The following is a 20308-nucleotide window of genomic DNA, read 5'->3' as shown; positions in this document are numbered from 1 at the left end:
ATTTCATATGGATTTCAGACAATTTCTTACAGCTTTTCAACAAGCCAAATATAATGCTTTTTATGGTAATCGAGCTTCATGAAAGAAACAAAATCAACTCTTTTTTTCCTGCTAACACTTTCTATTTAGCTAAAGCCTGATATTTAACAAAGCTTAATTGTTGTCGAGAGAATTTTAAGTTGATCCCACATCTACACCACCCTGCCTCTGTAAATATTCACTACTAGAGTATCAGATGTTAATTGTTCCTACGCTTAATATGGACCCATACACATTAAATGTATCAAATGCCAAAAATACAGTTAATCGCTGTTTATATGCAATTACTGAGCCTTTTCAAGAATGTAAACTTTAAGTTATTGTTGTAAAATATGGAACGTGTAATTTGGAGCAATAATACCTTACATTTCCTTACCATAAAAGGGTCACAGGGTATTATGAGATATTTATTTTGAACTTGTTATTTTATATGTCTATGCATTGCCTTGTTTGGATCCTCTCTAGATTGCACATGTTCCCCTTCTGCTGTTATCTCCTTGGACAAACTACCATCTTCCATCCTGATGGTCTGCATGCACATAGGAATGTCAGAACTCTTATGCTGTGGTTTCCAGAGTCTCCTTCAGTTTATCTTTGATGTAGAGTGCAACAATTGTTTTTAAAGATGGCGGAAAAAATTACAATTTTAGCTTAAAATGTCATCAGTTTCAGGATAACTGTTTTGTGTGTCTGCAAATGCGTCAAACAGAAACCCCCCCCCCCCCCCCCCGCCCCTAACACTTGTGGTTTTTGCTGCAGCTCATATAACCTGAGGGACGTGAAACTTCGTCAGACATTTCTGAGAAAGACAAGTGAGTTACATGAAGGCAGGTTGAATACATGGGCTCCCACGCGCAGGAGAATGAGCCTCAGAAGTTTCACAAAATATCATGGAACCTTTGAAACGCTGGGGTTTACTACATGAATGCATTGCTGTGTGGATGCTCTTTACTACGGTCAGCAAAGGTAGATACATGCTTTTTATGTTTTCTGATCTTACTTTATTTTTGTGACTTAATGATAGCATTAACTGTTAATCTTTCATATCATGTCAAAAAAAACACAGTGCAATGTATAAGTCACACATATTTAAGTCAAAAAACTAATTCCATAAAAGTTAACTGTCACCCACAAAATATTGGTTAGCTTATCAGCATCTCGCGGTTTCCACCAACAGATTATATCTGCACTGTGCAGCCGTAAGTGCTATCATCATAGTTTGTCTTACATTGTTATTCTTATATTGGTGGGTACGTTGTATTATAGGATGTACATGTTAAAATATCAGTGTTTTTGACTTGACTGCTAAGTTTGACTGATCAGCCTAAAGGGATGAAAAGGCACAGTGTATAGACACATTGCCAAACCTCTAACCTTGTCTGCATAATGTAATAAAAAGAGCCTCACAGTATAACTTAAATGACATGAGAAAATAAAGAATTAAAAGGAAACTTTAAAGATGGAATGATCATATAAAAGGTTAAATAGAATAAGAAAACAACCGCTGTTTTATGTCTAGACCCAGTCTTAAAATGTTGAAAAGGAATAAATGAGATAATTTGAAATGTGTTTCTCCTGAGGGTCAACATGTGAGGCTCCCTCCAGTCCTGAGTGCTTCACAAGAACCACTGAAGGATCATTTTACAGGTGTGAATGGAGCATGAATAAAACCACTGAGAGCGATGTGAAATATGATCTTTATTTTGAGTGAGTATTGTTCTGTGTTTTAGCTGGAATATTTTAAAGTTGTGACATCTACTCAACCAACCACTTTGTTCAAGCGTTCTTGATTAAATGGGAAGATTTATATTACTGTCATGTTTTCACATTCAACCCAGCCAGGAAAAGGTTATTTAGATTTACTTAAACAGTGATTTACAGGGGTAAACATTTAACTTGACTTGGTTTAGAGATTTTTAGTCTAGTGGTGCTTCAGTCTAATGGTTAGGACACATAAAATGTTTTTCTTCTATTTTCAATCCAGTAGATTAAACTACAAAAAAAAAATTAAAAAGATTGGCATTAAGGAGACCTGGAAAAGAATCACCAAGGAGGAGTTTGGAATCTTACAGGAAAGTTATGACATTTGGGTCGAAGCTCACATAGGAAACTCCAGGTGTGCGTCCACCAGGAGCTCTGTTGTGCTCTCACACACAGGTACTGCAAGATCCTTTCATTTCAACTAACAACATGAGAGAGTGTGTGCTCCTTTCCAGAATCAAGCTGACAATTTTAAGATTCACACAAGCATATATAAATAATTGCTGAAAAACAAACATCACACACAAAATATGTGTATCTTTTTCTCAGGAGTAAAGTATGAAGCACCAAAACATATTTCCATGTCCTGGTTAAAAAACAACCTCAGTTTAAGCTGGACAGCCGCAGAGGAACATCCAGCTGCAGCAGAAATCCTGTTACGCCGAGATGCACACATCACAGAATCATGGGAAAAAGTGAGGAAGATTGTGATGCCATGTTTAATACAACTGAAGTTTTTGCTAATGATTTAATTTAACCTTTAAACCATATTGCTTTTACAGAAAACAACAAATACCACCAGTGACACTTTAATATGTGAGTTGTCTCTTAAATCTTTGTAATTCAAATGTTTTTAAGTATTGACATATTTGTTTTCCGCAACAAATTCCACGAAAAGACCAAAACCAACAGTGTCTTATGTTATGTTAAACAGGCTCAGTGAAATGTTGTCTGAGAAAAAGTAATAATAAAGGATTATATTCAGCTGTGTCCTAATATGCACAAGTGTGTTTTTACTGCAGCAGGACAGTGATTGAGATTTTCAAACAAAATAAACTGCAGTTGCCTGGTTCAATGTAACGTAGGAGGATGGTACAGTGCAACAATGGAGAGCTATGTTAAAGAGGAAAATATATATCCGAGTATGGACATAGTTTGGGGTTTTTAGTGTTCGGTTTAGTTCATTGTTAGCTTTGATTCTTCATATGGTTTGTTGACGATAGGAAACAAATATAATATTAACATGAAAAGTAATGAATTTTGAATAGAAAATGATTCAATATAAAGTGAATTAAATGTCTCTGTTTTTGTTTTAATTCAACAGACCATGTTCTTGTTGTGAATCTGTCAAACGATTCAGCTTACCAGGTTCAAATCAGACATCGGCCCATTAAGGCACTAAACCCACTGTGGAGTGACTGGTCTCCTGTTGTGATTGTTCCTGCAGGTAAACTCACTGATTTCAAGTGTTGTGCTAAAAACTACTGATTAATATAGTGTATGGTGTGGCTTCACAAATCACAAAGAGTCCCTGAGACCAGAGAAGACTGACTAATATATGTCACTGGATAACTCAAGGTCAATTATCTATCCTAGAAATATCAGTCCTCTCTACCAAACATTAAATTACGTAGTGTTACAAAGCATGGCTAAGTAACCATTAGGAGTTAGTCTTATTTTCATCATTTAACCCAAAAACCCAGAAAAGTGTTGCTAGCTATTTTCCAAGGACAGTTGCTAGAAGAACAAAAGTGTGTAACACTGACAGCACTCCTTTTAGGACTCCCTCCAAAGCCAATATCCCAGAATTATCTTCATGAACAATGAAAATGGCTATTGTTAGTACTCACAGCTATCAAGCTAGCGCGTGGCAGATTATGGTGAAGCACAATGAATGCACACAGGAAGGTTGGTTAAAGTCTGAGACAGCCAAATACATCAGACCTTTTAGTTCGTTGTCAGAGCATTTGATCTAAAAAACACCTCCCGAAATACAGTAGGCTACCCACCCTCGATTTATTTTCAAAATGCATACATGTTCCTTATTTGTACCTTTGTAGATAAACATATGAGCAGATGCAGGTTGAAGATTCAATATTGTCTTGTGTTTTTATTACAGAGCTGGAACAAAAACCTGAAGTAAACATGAAAATAACACTTTCAAATGGGACACGAAAGGTGGCGCTAACATGGAAGGTAAACCATTGACTGGAAACAATACCAATGCATTCATGCTAGCTAGTGGGTCAAGATTAGAAAAAAAAAACACATTAAGGATTATTACTTTTCACCAGCACATAGGCTACTACTCCCATATCATGCAGTAGGGTGTTGCATGCAAAGGGATGCATTGAATCCGAACAAAAATGCTGTGGATATTCATAACATTATGTATGTTCGCAATGTAGGCCTACGCAGTTAAACATTTTCGACAGTTGAGAAGAAACACCATAAAAATGTTTAGATTTGACTATGGTCCGCATTTTACTATTACAGAATAATTTACGCGTCAGGTTGTCTTGTCATTTTCTAAAAAAATGTTGCCAAAGAGAGAAAAACATTTTGTGACTCTTTAGAAAGTTCAAAGAAACATCAGGAGTTTGAATTAGTTGAAACTGGCACATAAAACTCCATTGATCATTTCTAAGCAGTGTTCGTAACACTTTTCCTCTTCAATTTCTTTGTTTCACATGTTGCCCATGGCTGCTTTGTATTGCTCACAGTTTATCACGGTAACCTTTTCAGTGGTTCATTTTGCGGTTTGACTCTTTATACTCTTTAGATGATGCCACATGCAGTGAATTACAGTGTGAGTGACACACAGTCTTCCAAAGGCTGTCCTTGTAAGAAAAAACAAGATCCCATCAACACGACTAAGACTTCATACACTACCTTTGTCTCGTACTCTGCCGTCAACATCTCTGTTATCGGCAGAAACGCAGTAGGATGTTCTCCACCAGCAATCCTACAACTACCGGCCGTACCAGCTGCAGAGTTAAAAAGTAGGCCGATGTGCGTGTGGGTGTGTGCGTGTGTGTGTGGGTGTGTGTGTGTGTGTGTGTGTGTGTGTGTGTGTGTGTGTGTGTGTGTGTGTGTGTGTGTGTGTGTGTGTGTGTGTGTGCCTACCTGAGTGTCACACATCAAGTATGTTTATCCTTCAGTCGACCCACAGCTAATATTTATTTTCTTCACGGCAGTTTGTGACAATGTGGATTTGCGCAAAAAGAAGAAAACATGCCATGAGTTGTACGAGCTTCAAGATGAACATTCAAGGCCAGAAAATGTGATGATCTTAACAGGAAGGAGTAAGACAAAAGAAAATAAGCAAATTAGAATGAGTAAGTTCAGTCAATAGAAAGAAAAAAACAAGACTAAACCATTTTATTCCACATTTTTTATCAGTTGTTTTTCTAAAAAAATCGTATTTAGTTATTTGATGTTATGACTCACTTTAAGAACTATTTTCTACGCCAGGAAACCATACATCTGTCTGTGTTACAGGCATTAAAGACTACGTTCGCTACCTTTACTTTGAACACAAATGTGAAGACCGGAAACCATGTACAGTGAAAATGTGCCTTTATTATGAAAAAGAGAATGGTAAGTTTGTTTAAATTAGATTTAAATACAATAATACATAAATAAAACATGATAAAGTGTTTCAATGGGGGTTCCTCACAATTAAAAAGACAAAACACAACACCATATCGGCTACCATACATGTACAGTCCAGCGCTGATTTAAACTTTAGGAGATGCTATAATCCGACTAGTATTTACATCAGGTATTGCCCATTAATGAGCTCCTCTTTTGCATAAAAATCGTTACTCCTCATCTCATGTGTGCAACACCCAATAAATTATTGTCTAATGTTGCTAGTCTGCAGGGTATTTATGAGGTTAATGCTGACACTGATCCAGTTGGTGATCATGTTTCATTAAGTACAGCTAAGTTTATTAAATAAGGAATTTTGACCAAACATTTTCTTTTCCTCTTCAGTTCCCCTCAGAGAACCTCAGGAATTCATGGCTTTCGGTGAAACATACACTTCTACTAACCTGTCTTGGAAAGCCATTCCCTCTGCAGACCAGAGAGGTTTCCTCACACACTACAGCCTGTGCAGCGTGAAAGTCAGTTCAGACGATGGGCACAAAGGTTTGAATCTACTTTTTAGTCATCTGTAGATTTTACAAGTAGGCTAACTAATAGCTCTATTTGATTATGTATTTTTATATATATATACATGTGACCAACCTTTGATACTTTTGACTGAACAGCAAACTAACTTTCACAGCCAAGTGTGTTTAAGAGTCGTCCATGTGTCACTTTCTGAAAATGTTCCCTCATATCATTTCATCAGAGTGCCATAACATATCAGCCTCAGTGATGAAATATCGTCTGGGAAACTTGACACCAGGAGCGAAATACAATGTAAGCCTGGTTGGAGTGACCGGAGTGGGAGAAGGACCTGAAGCCACAGTCACTGTCAACACGCTGCCAGAGAAGCCTGTGAACGGTATTAAAATTGCTTTGTGGTTCTGATTTTTTTGGGAAAGTTACATACAAGCCACCGTAGCCATTTTTACACATGTGGGTGCAAACAGAATTTTCCTTTATTTTCCAAAATTAGTGTGGTGGAGTCTGTGCCTGCTGTTTCTGTTTTTTATGCTCTCAACATTGTGCACCTGTATCTTGAAGAGGTAGGTGAACCCTCCTGTAAATATTCTAAAGTTTGAGACCAAAATATTAATAAATCTAACAAAGTACAAAGACGGAATTAAAGCTGATTCAAACTCAGACTAAAGCATAAAATCCTGTTATTAATTCTACATGTTCTGGCTATCTCTGAGGATAGGAAGTTTGTAATTGTTTATAGCATTTAGCAAATTAGTCTGATGGTTCAAGTTGGTGAAGACAATCTGTGCTGGTTTTATTTAATATCCACCCTCAGTTTTTCCAAATAAATCATTTTTTATTTTTTAACCCTGTTCCAACACTTAGAATCAAAGACAAAATCTTCCCTGCTGTGCCGACACCTGTTATTCGAGATTTCATCCCTTATCAACCAGAGAGTCAGGTAAGAGACAGTTCTTTACTGGTTTGCAGTTGTTTCTTCTAAAACCAGTTCAATCACCAGTTAGTTAGTTCAGGTTTCTCTGAAAGATGAGCCATTTCTTACTATTCTGTTGTAAAATGCTGTCTTATTTATTAACTTGATTGTGCAAATATCTCACGGTAAATATGGTATACATTTTAATGTGTGAACGTTTTGTGAAGTGAATAACAACTAACAACTAATTGTAAAACTATGCAACTTATAGCCGATGTTTAAAATCCTTAATTTCTTTGTCCTCTGCTGTGAACAGGATTTTCTGGAGAGAAAGGAGGAGGTGCATGAGCTGACGCTGCTCCAGCTACATCAAGAGAGAAAGTCTGTACCTGAGGATGCAGAGGAGAGCACTGTCCCCGCAGGAGAGTGGGAGGACGGCACTGACGAGTACAAGGACAACGAGAGGTGGGATTCAAGGACGTCAGGAGGATCCAGTGATGAGTGTTTTAGTCCCTTCTCTACAGAGGAGGCACTGAAGGGCTTCAGAGAAGGAAAAATTACAGATGTGGAACAGCTGGACAATGAGATCGCCATGCTTATATACAGGAAAGGTCTGGTCTTCGATGTGAAGAGGGACTCGCTTTGAAATGTATCTTTAACTGTTTTTACTGCCTTACAGCACAACACAGACTTTATCAAGGGTTGACATTTAGTTGACTTGCACTGAAGACTGGAACAATACATTTCTCGAGGAATCATTATGCAAGAAATATGTCTACATTTTTTTCATAAAATGTTTACTTCAGCACGCCAGTATATGAAAATGGGAGCGTTTAACAGTCACAGGAGTTGTCAATGCACATTGCCAATACATCTTGTCAAACGTTAGAGAGCAAATCTTGGTTCAAACTTTTAGTGTTTTGGCTATTTTTGCATATTCCAAATAGAACAAATTATGCTAAACAAGCATTATATGGATTGACATAAAACCTCATTCAGTCATTCAACTACTAAAGGACTGAACGTAAGTAAAATAGTGAAGTAGTTGTACTGTTGGAGAGTTTTTCTATTTGACTGCCTCTAAAAAATCAGACCACCTTATTCTAAAAACCTAAATTGTGCAATTTATAATTCTTTAATGATTGAGATTAATAATAAATATGTAATGAACAAATAATGATACATTTATTATAGTTTAAGTTAGAAGTTTACTGATATCTTTCTAAAATTCTATCCGACAATCAAATACTTTGTATACTTTTGCGTATGTAAAAATGTTGGATTGAAGGACTTGTAACAGTATTTGAACACTGTTATTATTATTGCTTTAAGTAAATGATCTGAATACCTCTTTACCCCAGTGGGTGGAGGGTGGTAAAGCAACATGGGAACCAGTACACCTGTAGATATGTGACAGTGGAGCCTCCCAGCGGCCAGAGGCTGTCGGTACAGAGGAAGTAGGTGCAGCAGACCGCCGGTAAGAGAGGTCATCACGGTGTTCCTACCAGAGACACTGCTGTTCTTCCTCCGTGCCTGCATAACAGGCAGTGTCTATACTTTTTTAAACGGCACGAACAGGCCATTCGTGCCTTTGACCTTCTGGTAACATTACTGAAAATGCTCCATGCGTGTTGCTTAGTGCTAGAAGATGGCGGAGTCGGATGGCGGGGACTGTGCTTCGAAACACCCACAGAACAGGTGAGTGAAGCAGGGTGAAGATGCGCTGTGTCCGCGGTGCTGTTTTGGTCCCTCCGTGTTACTTTGTGCGAAGCCTCCACGGCTACGGGGCTGCAGCCCTATCTAGAACCGCTGAAGCGTGCAGGCGTCACGGCTTGACTCGGGGAAACACCGAGGAGCTGTGCTGGCCTCCATGCGCCCACACTCACTGCTATGGGGATGGCCAGCAGTGGAAATATAGTGAAGGTGTGACAATTCCCATTCAGTGGAGTAAACACAACGAACTGAGCCAGCTGTTTGTAGCAGATGAACTTCAGCACGTTTGTTAAAGCATTCCTCTTTTACTACTTTCAATAGGCCTACTTGGAAATGTTAATGCCAGCCTAATTCATGTAATTCAATATAATGTACTTTATTTGCATGACTGTTACAGGGACAATATTGCCTAAGAAAATCATGAAGAAAAAGATCAAGGTTCAGTTGTGTCATGGTTATGACAAGATTACCTTAAATGTCAGTAAACCTACGAAAAACAAAAGTTAGGCTAAATAAAGTTGCAAACTGTGTACATACAAGTGGTTAAGTTAAAGTCTGTTTACTCATTTTATAATTTCATAAAGTACAATGTCTGATTTCAGCCATGTCTATTGATTTCAATATAGGCTTATAGTTTAACATAGATTGTGAAAGTGAACAACATTTTTGGATCACTTATGTGGCTGTTTTCCCACTGTTGACTTGTCCCTGTGGGAAAACACACAGGTGTGGATAATGTGAGTGTCTTTCACACCTGTGTTTTCAAAATGTCTGCTGTGCAAAAAAAGGACTCCTGTAAATGAAAAAAGTGGAACACTTTACACTTACGGCTTTCCTATAGACAATCTATTGTTTAAGCCCTAATGTAAAACCATGCCATCTTATATTTGGGCATATTCCTTATGTTAAGACAATACTTATTTGCAGATACATTGTTTTGATATTATTTTAAAAAAGTATATGTAAGCAATTATTCTGTCTTCATCTGTAAAAATGTTTAACAACTGTGTGTGTTTGATATTGTATTGTTTCAGCCATATAAACACAAGACTAAATGTTCCACAGCTTTATTTTCATTAAATATTTAATGACCTGATTTGTGTCTGATCTGAATTGTCTTGTGATCTGAATATGAAAATGATGGATTCAAACAATGTGATGAGCATTTCTGTCATTTGTTATCTGCTTTTTATTTGATTGGATGCAATTTTGGTTCTCATTTCCAAAGCATGTACATTAGGAAAGTGCCAACTAATATTAGTTAACAGTACAATTACCTGATGTAGTTTTTCTACTTGTGTTTGTTCAAATATTTTATTTTTGAAGTGATGCCAGGAAACTTTAATCTCAGGTAAAGTTTGAACCTTTTAGTCTTCAAACATCTTTTTTATCTTTTATGTCTTTTGACATTTGTCCCCAGTGATGTATACGATGGAATTGGATTTCTACCTCTTCGTGTCTTCTCAGCACACTGAGCGTTTGTTAATACTTTCCTGTGGCAGGGATGTTTCCTCCCACCGTGATCATGCTTCTTACTGACGGATTAATTTCTCTGTGCAGCAGCAGCAACAGCGCATATTCCAGACAGAGCGATGACATTTCTATTGATAGTAATGCTGTTTCTCTCCTTTGTGCAGATTTGCTCTGAATAATGCAAAGATAGTGTACACCACAGATTGCATTTCCTCTTGGCTGACTTTGGCAGATTAGATTAAATTCCCATCACTGTATTGTGCACCTATACATTAGATGTCCTCATACAGATCATATTGATATATTCTCGAGTTATACAGCCTGCTCAACCAGAGAAATGTGCATCTAGCTCTATCCTAATATAAAAAAATGAACAAAGTGTCCACAAATTCACGTAAGAATTGAAACCCCTTGAAAATATAGTGGAGTTTAATTATATGTGATTATACTGTATATCCCTTGATTTACTCATTGTGACAATGCCATGTTTTTCTTTCCAGTATGGCTAACAAGAAAAGCACCCTGCGCTGTACATTCTCTGCACCGAGCCACAGTGCCAGCCTGCTCCAGGGCTTGTCCGTCTTGCGCTCTCGGGGCCACCTACTTGACGTTGTGCTGGCCATCAATGAGGAACGCTTCCAGGTCCACAAAGCTGTGCTGGCCTCCTGTAGTGATTACTTCAGGTTAGTATGAATCACAAGACTGTCCATTTACATTTTTTATTTGGAAGCACTTAACTGATGTTCTTATCCAGCGCAGTTTAATCTGAGTGCTCTGAGTGAGCTTCAGTCTGCAGATAAAATAGGACATTAAGAGCAATTCAGTTGGGGCTAGAAGGTAAAGAGTGTAACAATTTGAAATTCACAACGAGCACTAAAGGATGCGCTCAGTTGTTTTCTTTCATTTTGTCTTTAATCTGAACTAGGGCTTGATTACATATCAATGTCATAGTATAGTCTGTTGTGATATGAGATGAGATCCAATTTTAGGGTATGGTCAAGCGTAAGTGTTTTTTTTCTGGTTTTAAAGGCTGCTTTACAGTAAAGTTACAGTATGTCTTTCTGAATTAACTGGACTCTTCTAGCTCTACTTTTTTGCCTTCACCTGCGTAGTCATACAGTATCCCCATTATTTGAGGATGACATTTTCATGTCACACAAGTGCTCTAACTAAATCATGGAACATCATACAAAATTCATGTCTTGCATTTAGAAGACATGGATTTGTAAAAATATGATCCAGCTGTTGACTTTTGTTACAGAGCAATGTTTACTGGAGGCATGAGGGAGGCAAAACAAGATACCATTGAGCTGAAGGGCCTGTCCGCCCGCGGGCTGAAACATATAATTGACTTTGCCTACAGTTCAGAAGTCACTTTAGACTTGGACTGTATACAGGATGTCCTCGGTGCAGCTGTTTTCCTCCAGATGGTCCCAGTCGTGGAGCTCTGCGAGGAGTTCCTCAAATCAGCGATGAGCGTTGAGACCTGCCTACACATCGGCCAGATGGCCACCACCTTCAGCCTGTCTTCCCTCAAAGAGTCGGTGGATGCCTTCACCTTCCGCCACTTCCTTCAGATCGCAGAGGAGGAAGACTTCCTGCACATTCCCATGGAGCGCCTAGTCTTCTTCCTGCAGAGCAACAAACTGAAGAACTGTAGCGAAATCGACCTCTTCCACGCCGCCATCAGGTGGCTCCAGTATGACGAGTCTCGCCGGGCTCGAGCCAGCAGCGTTCTCTGCCATGTGCGCTTCCCCCTCATGCGCTCATCAGAGCTGGTGGACAACGTTCAGACCGTGGACATCATGGTAGAGGACGTGCTATGCCGGCAGTATCTTCTCGAAGCGTTCAACTACCAGATTCTTCCCTTCCGACAGAGTGAGATGCAGTCTTCGCGGACACGCATACGTTCTGAAGTCTTGTCAGTCATCACCTTTGGAGGGACGCCGTACACTGATAACGACCGTACAGTGAGCAACAAGGTGTACCATCTCCCTGACATGGCTTCTCGTCAATTCAAAGAGCTGACAGAGATGGACACGGGGTGTAGCCACGCGTGTGTTTCCGTACTTGATAACTTTGTGTACGTTGTTGGTGGACAGCACTTACAGTACCGTAGCGGTGAGGGAGCGGTAGACAGCTGTTTCCGCTACGACCCGCACCTCAACCAGTGGCTGCGCATCCAACCTTTGCAAGAGGCTCGTATCCAGTTTCAGCTCAATGTGTTGCATGGACAGCTGTATGCCACCGGAGGGCGCAATCGATCTGGCAGTCTGTCATCTGTAGAGTGTTACTCCCCAAAGAAAAACGAGTGGACTAATGTGGAACCATTAAAGCGAAGGATTTGGGGTCATGCAGGTACTACCTGCGGGGAGAAGCTCTACGTCTCGGGGGGTTATGGCGTGTCGTTGGACGATAAGAAAACTCTTCACTGCTACAACCCAGCCTCAGACCAGTGGGACTTTAGAGCTCCCATGAACGAACCAAGAGTATTGCATGCCATGATCAGCACCAGGGATCGGGTTTATGCTCTGGGCGGTCGCATGGATCACGTGGATCGTTGCTTTGACGTGCTTGCGGTGGAGTATTACATTCCAGAGAGCGACCAGTGGACCACCGTCAGCCCCATGAGAGCGGGACAGTCCGAGGCCGGCTGCTGTTTACTGGACAGGAAGATCTACATCATCGGGGGCTACAACTGGCACCTGAACAATGTCACAAGCATCGTGCAGGTGTACAACACAGAGACAGACGAGTGGGAGAGGGATTTACACTTCCCAGAATCCTTTGCTGGCATTGCTTGCACACCAATTATTATTCCACAAAACACCACACAATGCTAACCATCAGACCTGTGACTGTGAAGATTTTACTCCATGTGATATTTACTGCCGACCACTAACACAAGGTGTGAACATTATGTGAGCAACAGGTGTGTGTGCATTTGTGTGTTCACTCATTTAAGTGAATGGCCTGAAAAGCTACTAAGCAGCATTACTCATTTGGTGTATTGTCATGTGTCCTTGTTTTGTTCAAGAAGTGTCTAATGAACAGACAGACCTTAAAGAACACAAAATGGTTTGAAATGTATTGTATGTTAAAAACTTCAGGATCTTAATATTGAGACACATTTACGATTGTGATACAGGCTTTCAAAGGACAAATTGAAAGGAACATTTGTATGCGTTCCTGGGGAAAAGCATAACATAAGCTGATGAGACATTTCCTTTTTGTATTTATATTGAATTGATTTGTAATTCTGTTTCTAATGAAGGGCTGAAGTTCCATACAGCACAAATTGTGTAAAATGTTAAATGAAAGTCTTGAGTTAGGTTGTGTGTTTGCAAAGGTATTAACACCCTTGTATTGTTAGACATTTTGATTGCATAGTTTTCAATGTTTTATTAAGATTATTCTTTTTCAACTGAATCTCACTGTTGTTTGCCTCCTCAAATGTACTTATCAACAAACCACAATGGCCAGTAATGATTGCACAAATGAATATGAGTAGTGTTTGTGTTTTACGCTGAAATCACATGTTATTTGCAGTGTAAATGTTTTGTTTTTTTTAGCTACCCTGAGTATTCTGAGCTGAAACCTGACACAGTTATTGTTGTCTCACACAAAAAGCCGGTTTTGACTTCTTAAGGCAGCTACAAAAATCATTCATGTGTTTTCAATGTTTAATGTCAGTGTGTGCTGCTCTTTATGTTAAACAAATGTTGCGTCTTATGTGCCACACGTTTTTGTCTCTTGACCAACAAGTGTGACATTTATTTATAGAGATTTCATATCAAAACTACTCTCAAAAATAAATCCATATTAAAATAATTTAAACAATGTATTTGCTGTGTTTGATACCAGTTTGTGTTTTTGTTTGTACTGCATTGTTGCACTTTTCAGTTTTTTTCATGCAGCTGATTCTGCCACTGAATTTATTAATTGACTTTATGTGTTAAAGTTCTTCCTTTTTAAATGTGATCATCTACACATTGATGTCCATATGTATCCCTGTTGCCTTAGTCTGTACTAGTCTTGTGTTATGTCTACAAGTAAAAGCACATTATATCATTGAAGTGCAATATAGAGGAAGCTGTTATTGTCAAAGGGGAATGTATACAGTTGTGGAGTTTTATGTGCATCCTATTAAAGGTGTATCATGTTATAAAAAATAACTTCCAGGTGATTTTTCTCTCCTTATTTTCATAATTCAAATAAGGCACAATACATTATGAAAGTTTGAGCTGTTTGTATTCACAAAACCCTAAGGACACACAGCTTTTTAAGAGTAAAACACATAAAAAATAATCATTTTTTGATCATAATTTACTCTGCCTGCGCAACATGGATACTAGAGTGGGTCTTTTTTTGAGTCGGTTTTGTAATGATTTTTGATTACCCTCTCCATACCTTTTATCACAAGAGAGCTGAGAGCCACATGCCTGAGGTAAACCAGGGCCTTAATAGTGATGGACCACCCAGCTTTTCTTCTGGACTCTGTCAATAAACAAAGATTTCTTAAAACACACAGCCCACGTGATTAATTGAAACTGAGCCTTTTACATTCTCTAAAAAGTTTGGCCCATACACGTCTTACCTTCTAAAATGCAAATGCATTACTCTGCCTAAGTTTTATAAAAAGTCATATACTTGAGGGAATCTGCAATGATTTGTTTAGAAAGCTGTGGCTTTATGAACACATAAACCTATTTAAGGATTATTATTATTTTTGATGTGTTTTATTTCATTTGATATCGTTTATATTGTAATTAGTGCTGTCAAAGTTAACGCGTACATTTTGGCGATTAATTTTAAACAAATTAAAAAATTCTGGTGGCGGCTGACCCATAACCTTTGGTCACGTGCGCACGCAAACTGCGGAAACATCTATCCTAACTAAAGGAGAGTCTATTGCGGAAAGATGGATAAGGACGGACTTTTAGGGGGAAAGTTTCATTTTAAAAAGTTGGCCGACGGCTCGTTGGACAAAACCAAGGCAATTTGCACAGTTTGCAAAGTCGAATTTAATTTCCACAGAAGTAACACGTCTTTAGCGTATCACCTCAAAGCAAAACACCCTGCTGAAATTACCTCCACGGGACCTCGCCAGTCTACACTACAGGAGTGTGGCACTCGTGGGCGAATAACGAAACCTGTAAGTGAAAAGTTAACCAATTCCTTGGTTACTTGGATAGTTAAAAACTGCTGCCCAGTTAGCACAGTAGAGGATGATGGACTGAGAGAAGTAATTCGTGTTGCATCGGGAGATACCTCTTGTAATTTACCCTCGAGAGGAACCATCGTGTCAAGAATACACACGTTGTATGAGGATGAGAGGGCAGAGCGGACGAACATGCTTGAGCAAGCAAAGCACATCGCTGTCAAAGGTGACCACTGGACGTCTGTCAACAACGATAATTATTTGGGCGTCACAGCGCATTTCATTGATCAAGACTGGACTCTGCAGTCGTTTGCACTTACTGTGAGTAAAACCGAGGAGCGACATTATGCCGAGGCATGTGCTAACCATTTTATGGATGTTGCAAACGAATGGGAAATCAAGGATAAGTTGACCACACTCTGCACTGACAGCGCTCGTAACATGGTAGCTGCCGCGAGGCTACTTCCAATTGAACACCTGCCTTGCATGGCCCACTGTCTGCAAAGAACGGTCACAGTCTCACTTAAAGACAGTGGATTTGAAAGTGTTCTGGCCAAATGTCGTAAGATTGTCGGGCACTTTAAGCATAGTCCATCTAACGCTCAGGAATGAAACGAACAGCAAGTTGCACACGGACTTAAGCAAGAATCACTTGCTCAGGACGTTGCAACAAGATGGAATTCTATGCTGGAGATGGTAAAAAGGATGCAGAGAAACAAATCTCCACTGACCACTACCCTGGCGCAGCCAAAGTGCAAGGTTGCCATGTTGACTGACCAGGAGCTTGCCAAACTGCAAAAGCTGGAGGAACTACTTGAACCTTGAAGGTAAGTTATTTATTTCTTGTTTCTCCTCCCTCTCTTTCTTTCTCCCTATCTCCTGTGTACAGTATAGGTGTACCGTTTTCTCTCTCTCCCTCTCTCTCTCTGTCACGTGTGTGCTCTCTCTCTCTCTCTCTCTCTCTCTCTCTCTCTCTCTCTCTCTCTCTCTCTCTGTCTCTCTCCCTGTCTCTCCATCTGGTGTGTGTATGTTGTTTTCTCTCTCTCCCTCTCTCTTTCACTGTGTGTGTGCTGTTCTCTCTCTCTCTCTCCATCTCCTTTGTGTGTGTGTGTGTGTGTGTGTGTTTGTGTGTGTGTATGTTGTTGTTCTCTCTCTCTCCCTCTCTCTTTCCCCTGTGTGTGTGCGCGGTGCTCTGTGTTGTTAATAAAGATGTACTGAAATGTTTAACACCTTGTGCTTTCCATTGCAGATATGTGACTGAACTGCTGGGGGAGAGCAGTATGTCTCCTGTTCAGTGGTCTTGCCAGCCTTATGCCACTTGTTCAGAGTTATGGAGCCCTCAGACGATGATCCAGTTTATCTTCTGATGTTCAAGAAGGCCTTTACCACAGACTTAGCTCAACGGAAGGATAGCACCAACCTCGAATGGCTGAAGATTACTACTGCCCTTGACCCTAGGTTTACAGCCTTAAGTGCCTTCCAAAAGATGAAAGGAGTGAGGTGTGGGCTTCAGTACATGACCTGATGATGAGAGAGACATGTGCACAACAACCACCTGCTGAGACAACAGAGGACCCATCACCAAAGAAGAGGAGGAGGGTGTCCATGTTGCTGTGTTCTTCTGATTCAGATGACGAGGAGGAGTCCATAGAGCATTGTCTGGATCACTACAAAGCAGAGCCAAAAATGGACATAGAGGGGTGTCCACTACAATGGTGGTCAAAGAGAGAGGGAGCACATGCCAGGCTGGCACCCATTGCACGCAAGTACCTGTCAACCCCTGCAACCACAGTGCCTTGTGAGAGGTTGTACTCACTCTCAGGCCACATCATTCAAAAGAAGCGAGCTTCTTTGTCCCCTGATAACGTAAACAAACAGGTCTGCCTCCATAACTGGCTGAATGTAAAGAAGGACTAAGTAAATTATGTCTATGGAGTGAAAAATGTTCAATGTTCTGAATTATTTGTTGTATTTGCACTGTGCATATGTGCACTTTAAGCCATTAAAATGGTCTGTGAATTTAGATACACTTTCTGTGTTTATTCTACATTAATTTATTTATTTCATAATTTATTGATGGATTAATCGCGATTAATTACAGAAATTTGTGCGATTAATTAGTTAATTTTCTTTAATCGATTGACAGCCCTAATTGTAATATAGTATATGTGTGTATTTTTCACGAGAACTTGTGTGTTCTTTAATATGTGTTCAATAAAGAAAATAATATACAAATTTGCCGGGAATACATATGTATAGGCTTACTTTGTTGTAACTATATCCACCATACACAGATATTCAATGTACAATTTACGCCATTGTTCATATTATGCATCTTGAACATAAAATGATCTTACTTTAGCTCATGCTATCTGCTGTCAAGTCAACAGCATGCGCAAAAGGAGCAGAACATCAACACACTACGCTGACCGTGCGTGATGACGACACCAGAAGGCCCTAGCGTGGTGCGTAACGTAACATTCCATTGAGAAGAAGAGGGGAAAGATGGCGTCCTCTAACAATCCTCGAAAATTTAGCGAAAAAATCGCTTTACATAATCAGAAACAGGCGGAGGAAACTGCTGCGTTTGAAGAAGTGATGAAAGAGCTGAACATCACCAGAGCTGCTCGGGTAAGAGGTGCACACCCCGGCTGTTTATGTTTTGTTGCATCGCTGTTTGGCAGCTGTCGAGCGCTGCGGAGATACATTTGAACGCTGGGATGCTAAGTACCTAAAGTTGACATTAACATCCTTAATATAGACGTCAGTTCACCACAATCAAATAATGCTTTCACCGTGCCTATTCAACGTTATATCATGCCAGCATTTTTCAGACATAACCAGCTACTGGTGTGCAGCGTTAGCCTAGCTAGCGTGCTTGGGCTGTGAATAATAATGTGCACCTGTGCTGGATTGACTAGTCACTGGTGTCATTTTCGTTAGCAAACAAATCAACGAGATGTAAATAATTGTATAACAACATGTTAGGAAAATCAGCTGCTATACAACTAAGGAAGTAATATTTCTTAGAGGTCTAAGTTATCATTTGCTGGCCAGCCAGATGTTCTAACCATTTTATCCGGATGCTATTTACCCCTTGCTGTTTACCATCGCCTTACAGTATTTGTTATTGATTACGTCTTTTAAAGTATTAGCGATATTAAGGGAAATGTGGTGCTTCTTTTTTATTTTGAATCTAAGAAAAGTTTAAATTATGTTAACAAAATATATTAAAAACATATTTGTCGGTTGTTTTTGAAGGATGAGGAACAATATGTGAAGCTATTTTCTCCTGTCAACCGTACATAGTTTCCTTATTCCTTGAGGTTGTAACTTGGAAATGAATGATTTTGTTCATCCATTGATGGAAAGTAATAGAACGAGAAAACAAGTTATTTATTAAATAATGTGCAATTCAATAATGCCAAATGTTTGGGTAACTGCGAGGATTTGCTGCCTTTCTGTTTTAATGTATTATCAAGTTATTATTTTTGCATATTATATATATATATTTTTTACCATTCCCCTGACCTCTTATAGAATAAAGACATTATTAATTGATTGTCACAATAATACAATTAAAGCCTTAGTTTACTATTAAAATGATTATTATAAAATAATAGTGTAAAATGTCTTGGTTTTTTCCCCCAGAAAATCACCGAAATTATCAATAATCAAAGTTGTTGACATTTAATAAACTAATAATCAAGTAATAAATACATCATTTCAACTCTATCAGCCACAGAAGGGGGAACATCTTTTGCCAGGAACTGTTTGGGCTAATTATTGGACCAATTGCAGTAAATGATGCCACTTACCACACGCCTTCATCAGTGTGTATTTGAGCTGTGCTTTCATTTATTGCAGGGAAAAACAACTAAATTAAAGTCAGTTTGTCATCACTGCCAGATTTCCTTGTGTTGCCATCCCAACATTAATCCATTACATTTGTTCAGATCATTATCAACTTCATTATAAGTAAAAGAGCACTTCCATCACTGTTTTTGTAATAACATACATTACTTTTGTGACTGGTTTTGTGTTAAGACACATGGCTAATGTTATCACCAGGTGTGTTACATTGAAGGACTGAAATCAAACCAGCTGTCAGTCAGGTGTCAATCACATCAGGTGATGTGATTTTGTTTCTTGTTTTTTGTGTTGCTATGAAAGATGTCTTGCCTCTTGGTTGTTCTTGAAAAAGCCAATCTGCCTGTTTCATCATTCTTCATCTGTCAATATATCTTTCCTTTCACCACTGTGGACTGGCAGGCGTCATTCATTTTTAGCATCACTTTATTTGTAAATCAGATAAATCATTCACTCATGCTTTCATGCAATTTTATTTTGCACAGTTGCAGTTACAGAAGACCCAGTATTTGCAACTAGGGCAGAATCGTGGACAGTACTATGGAGGCTCACTGCCCAATGTCAATCAGATTGGAAATGGCAACATTGACCTGCCTTTTCAGGTGAGCCCTTAGCCTCTCTTGGCTGGTAAATCAATGGTTTGTTCTCAATCGGTGTACCTTGCTAAGCTGATGGTGATAATGAACTAAAACAAAGGTCGCAGTTATCTGTTGTTCTGGCTCAAAAACAGAGAAGTCTGCAGGCTTAGATGAGTCTTGAACGGCTGCATAGTCCTACCAGGTTTTTAATCATGGTCCAGGAGTGCAAGGAAGCCATAACTTTGTTAAACCCTGCAGTGTAATTTGGTTCCTAAATTTTAAAGTATATCATTGCTTGTCATGGCTTTCCATCTTTAAATACATTTGCCAACTCGAGCATCAGTATGGGGGGCCCATGGCTTGACTCATTTTTGAAATAAAAACACATTTGCACCATTAATCCTAAGACATGTATCCTAAAACATTTATCCTAAGACGTATTTTTGTCCTGCAAGAAAGCTGTTTTGCCTCATTCACCTGGTGTGTTCACATCTAGAACTCTGTGCTGGACACCAGTCGGACAACTAGGCACCACGGGCTGGTGGAACGTGTGTACCGTGACCGCAACCGCATCATGTCTCCTCACCGCCGGCCGCTGTCAGTCGACAAACATGGCCGCCAGATATCCTTTTTTGTTGTTGTTGGAAGCATTTTGGTGTTATT

The 20308-nt window shown here is 39.4% G+C and overlaps 3 protein-coding genes across 11 annotated transcripts in view; all 3 read left to right on the top strand.

Moving 5' to 3' along the window:
- Positions 1-844: 844 nt before the first annotated feature.
- Positions 845-9659, top strand: LOC134869719 (interleukin-6 receptor subunit beta-like). Of its 6 annotated transcripts, none has more exons than XM_063891593.1 (15): positions 845-1005; positions 1620-1686; positions 2027-2196; positions 2350-2495; positions 2583-2616; positions 3125-3247; positions 3920-3996; positions 4583-4802; positions 4998-5138; positions 5275-5400; positions 5800-5955; positions 6161-6316; positions 6431-6500; positions 6802-6877; positions 7167-9659. In XM_063891593.1, the coding sequence occupies exons 1-15, from the start codon at positions 930-932 to the stop codon at positions 7494-7496; spliced, it is 1968 nt and encodes a 655-aa protein (XP_063747663.1). In that variant the 5' UTR covers positions 845-929; the 3' UTR covers positions 7497-9659. The 6 variants fall into 6 exon arrangements, with proteins under 6 accessions (XP_063747663.1, XP_063747662.1, XP_063747660.1 ...); XM_063891592.1 differs by having other exon boundaries at positions 2024-2196; XM_063891590.1 differs by having other exon boundaries at positions 1620-1746.
- klhl26 (kelch-like family member 26) lies at positions 8322-13880 on the top strand. The gene is made up of 3 exons (XM_063891595.1): positions 8322-8548; positions 10537-10719; positions 11298-13880. Exons 1-3 carry the CDS (start codon positions 8499-8501, stop codon positions 12877-12879), a joined length of 1815 nt encoding a protein of 604 aa, XP_063747665.1. The 5' UTR covers positions 8322-8498; the 3' UTR covers positions 12880-13880.
- Positions 13881-17682: 3802 nt separating this feature from the next.
- The window catches only part of crtc1b (CREB regulated transcription coactivator 1b), a 17927-nt gene continuing 15301 nt past the window's right edge, over positions 17683-20308 (top strand). For all 4 annotated transcript variants that reach the window (XR_010166411.1, XM_063890953.1, XM_063890954.1 and 1 more), the window contains exons 1-3: positions 17683-17828; positions 19553-19669; positions 20142-20269. Coding sequence is in view for 3 of the 4 variants with exons in the window: in XM_063890953.1 (XP_063747023.1) it covers positions 17703-17828; positions 19553-19669; positions 20142-20269 (371 nt within the window). In the remaining variant the exon portion in view is untranslated. The remainder of the gene's footprint in view (positions 17829-19552; positions 19670-20141; positions 20270-20308) is intronic.

The sequence above is a fragment of the Eleginops maclovinus genome, chromosome 9 (assembly GCF_036324505.1).
Source record: "Eleginops maclovinus isolate JMC-PN-2008 ecotype Puerto Natales chromosome 9, JC_Emac_rtc_rv5, whole genome shotgun sequence".
NCBI classification, from domain to species: Eukaryota; Metazoa; Chordata; class Actinopteri; order Perciformes; family Eleginopidae; genus Eleginops; species Eleginops maclovinus.
The sequence above is the reverse complement of the archived record's forward strand: the minus strand, read 5'-3'. Positions and strand labels throughout refer to the sequence as shown.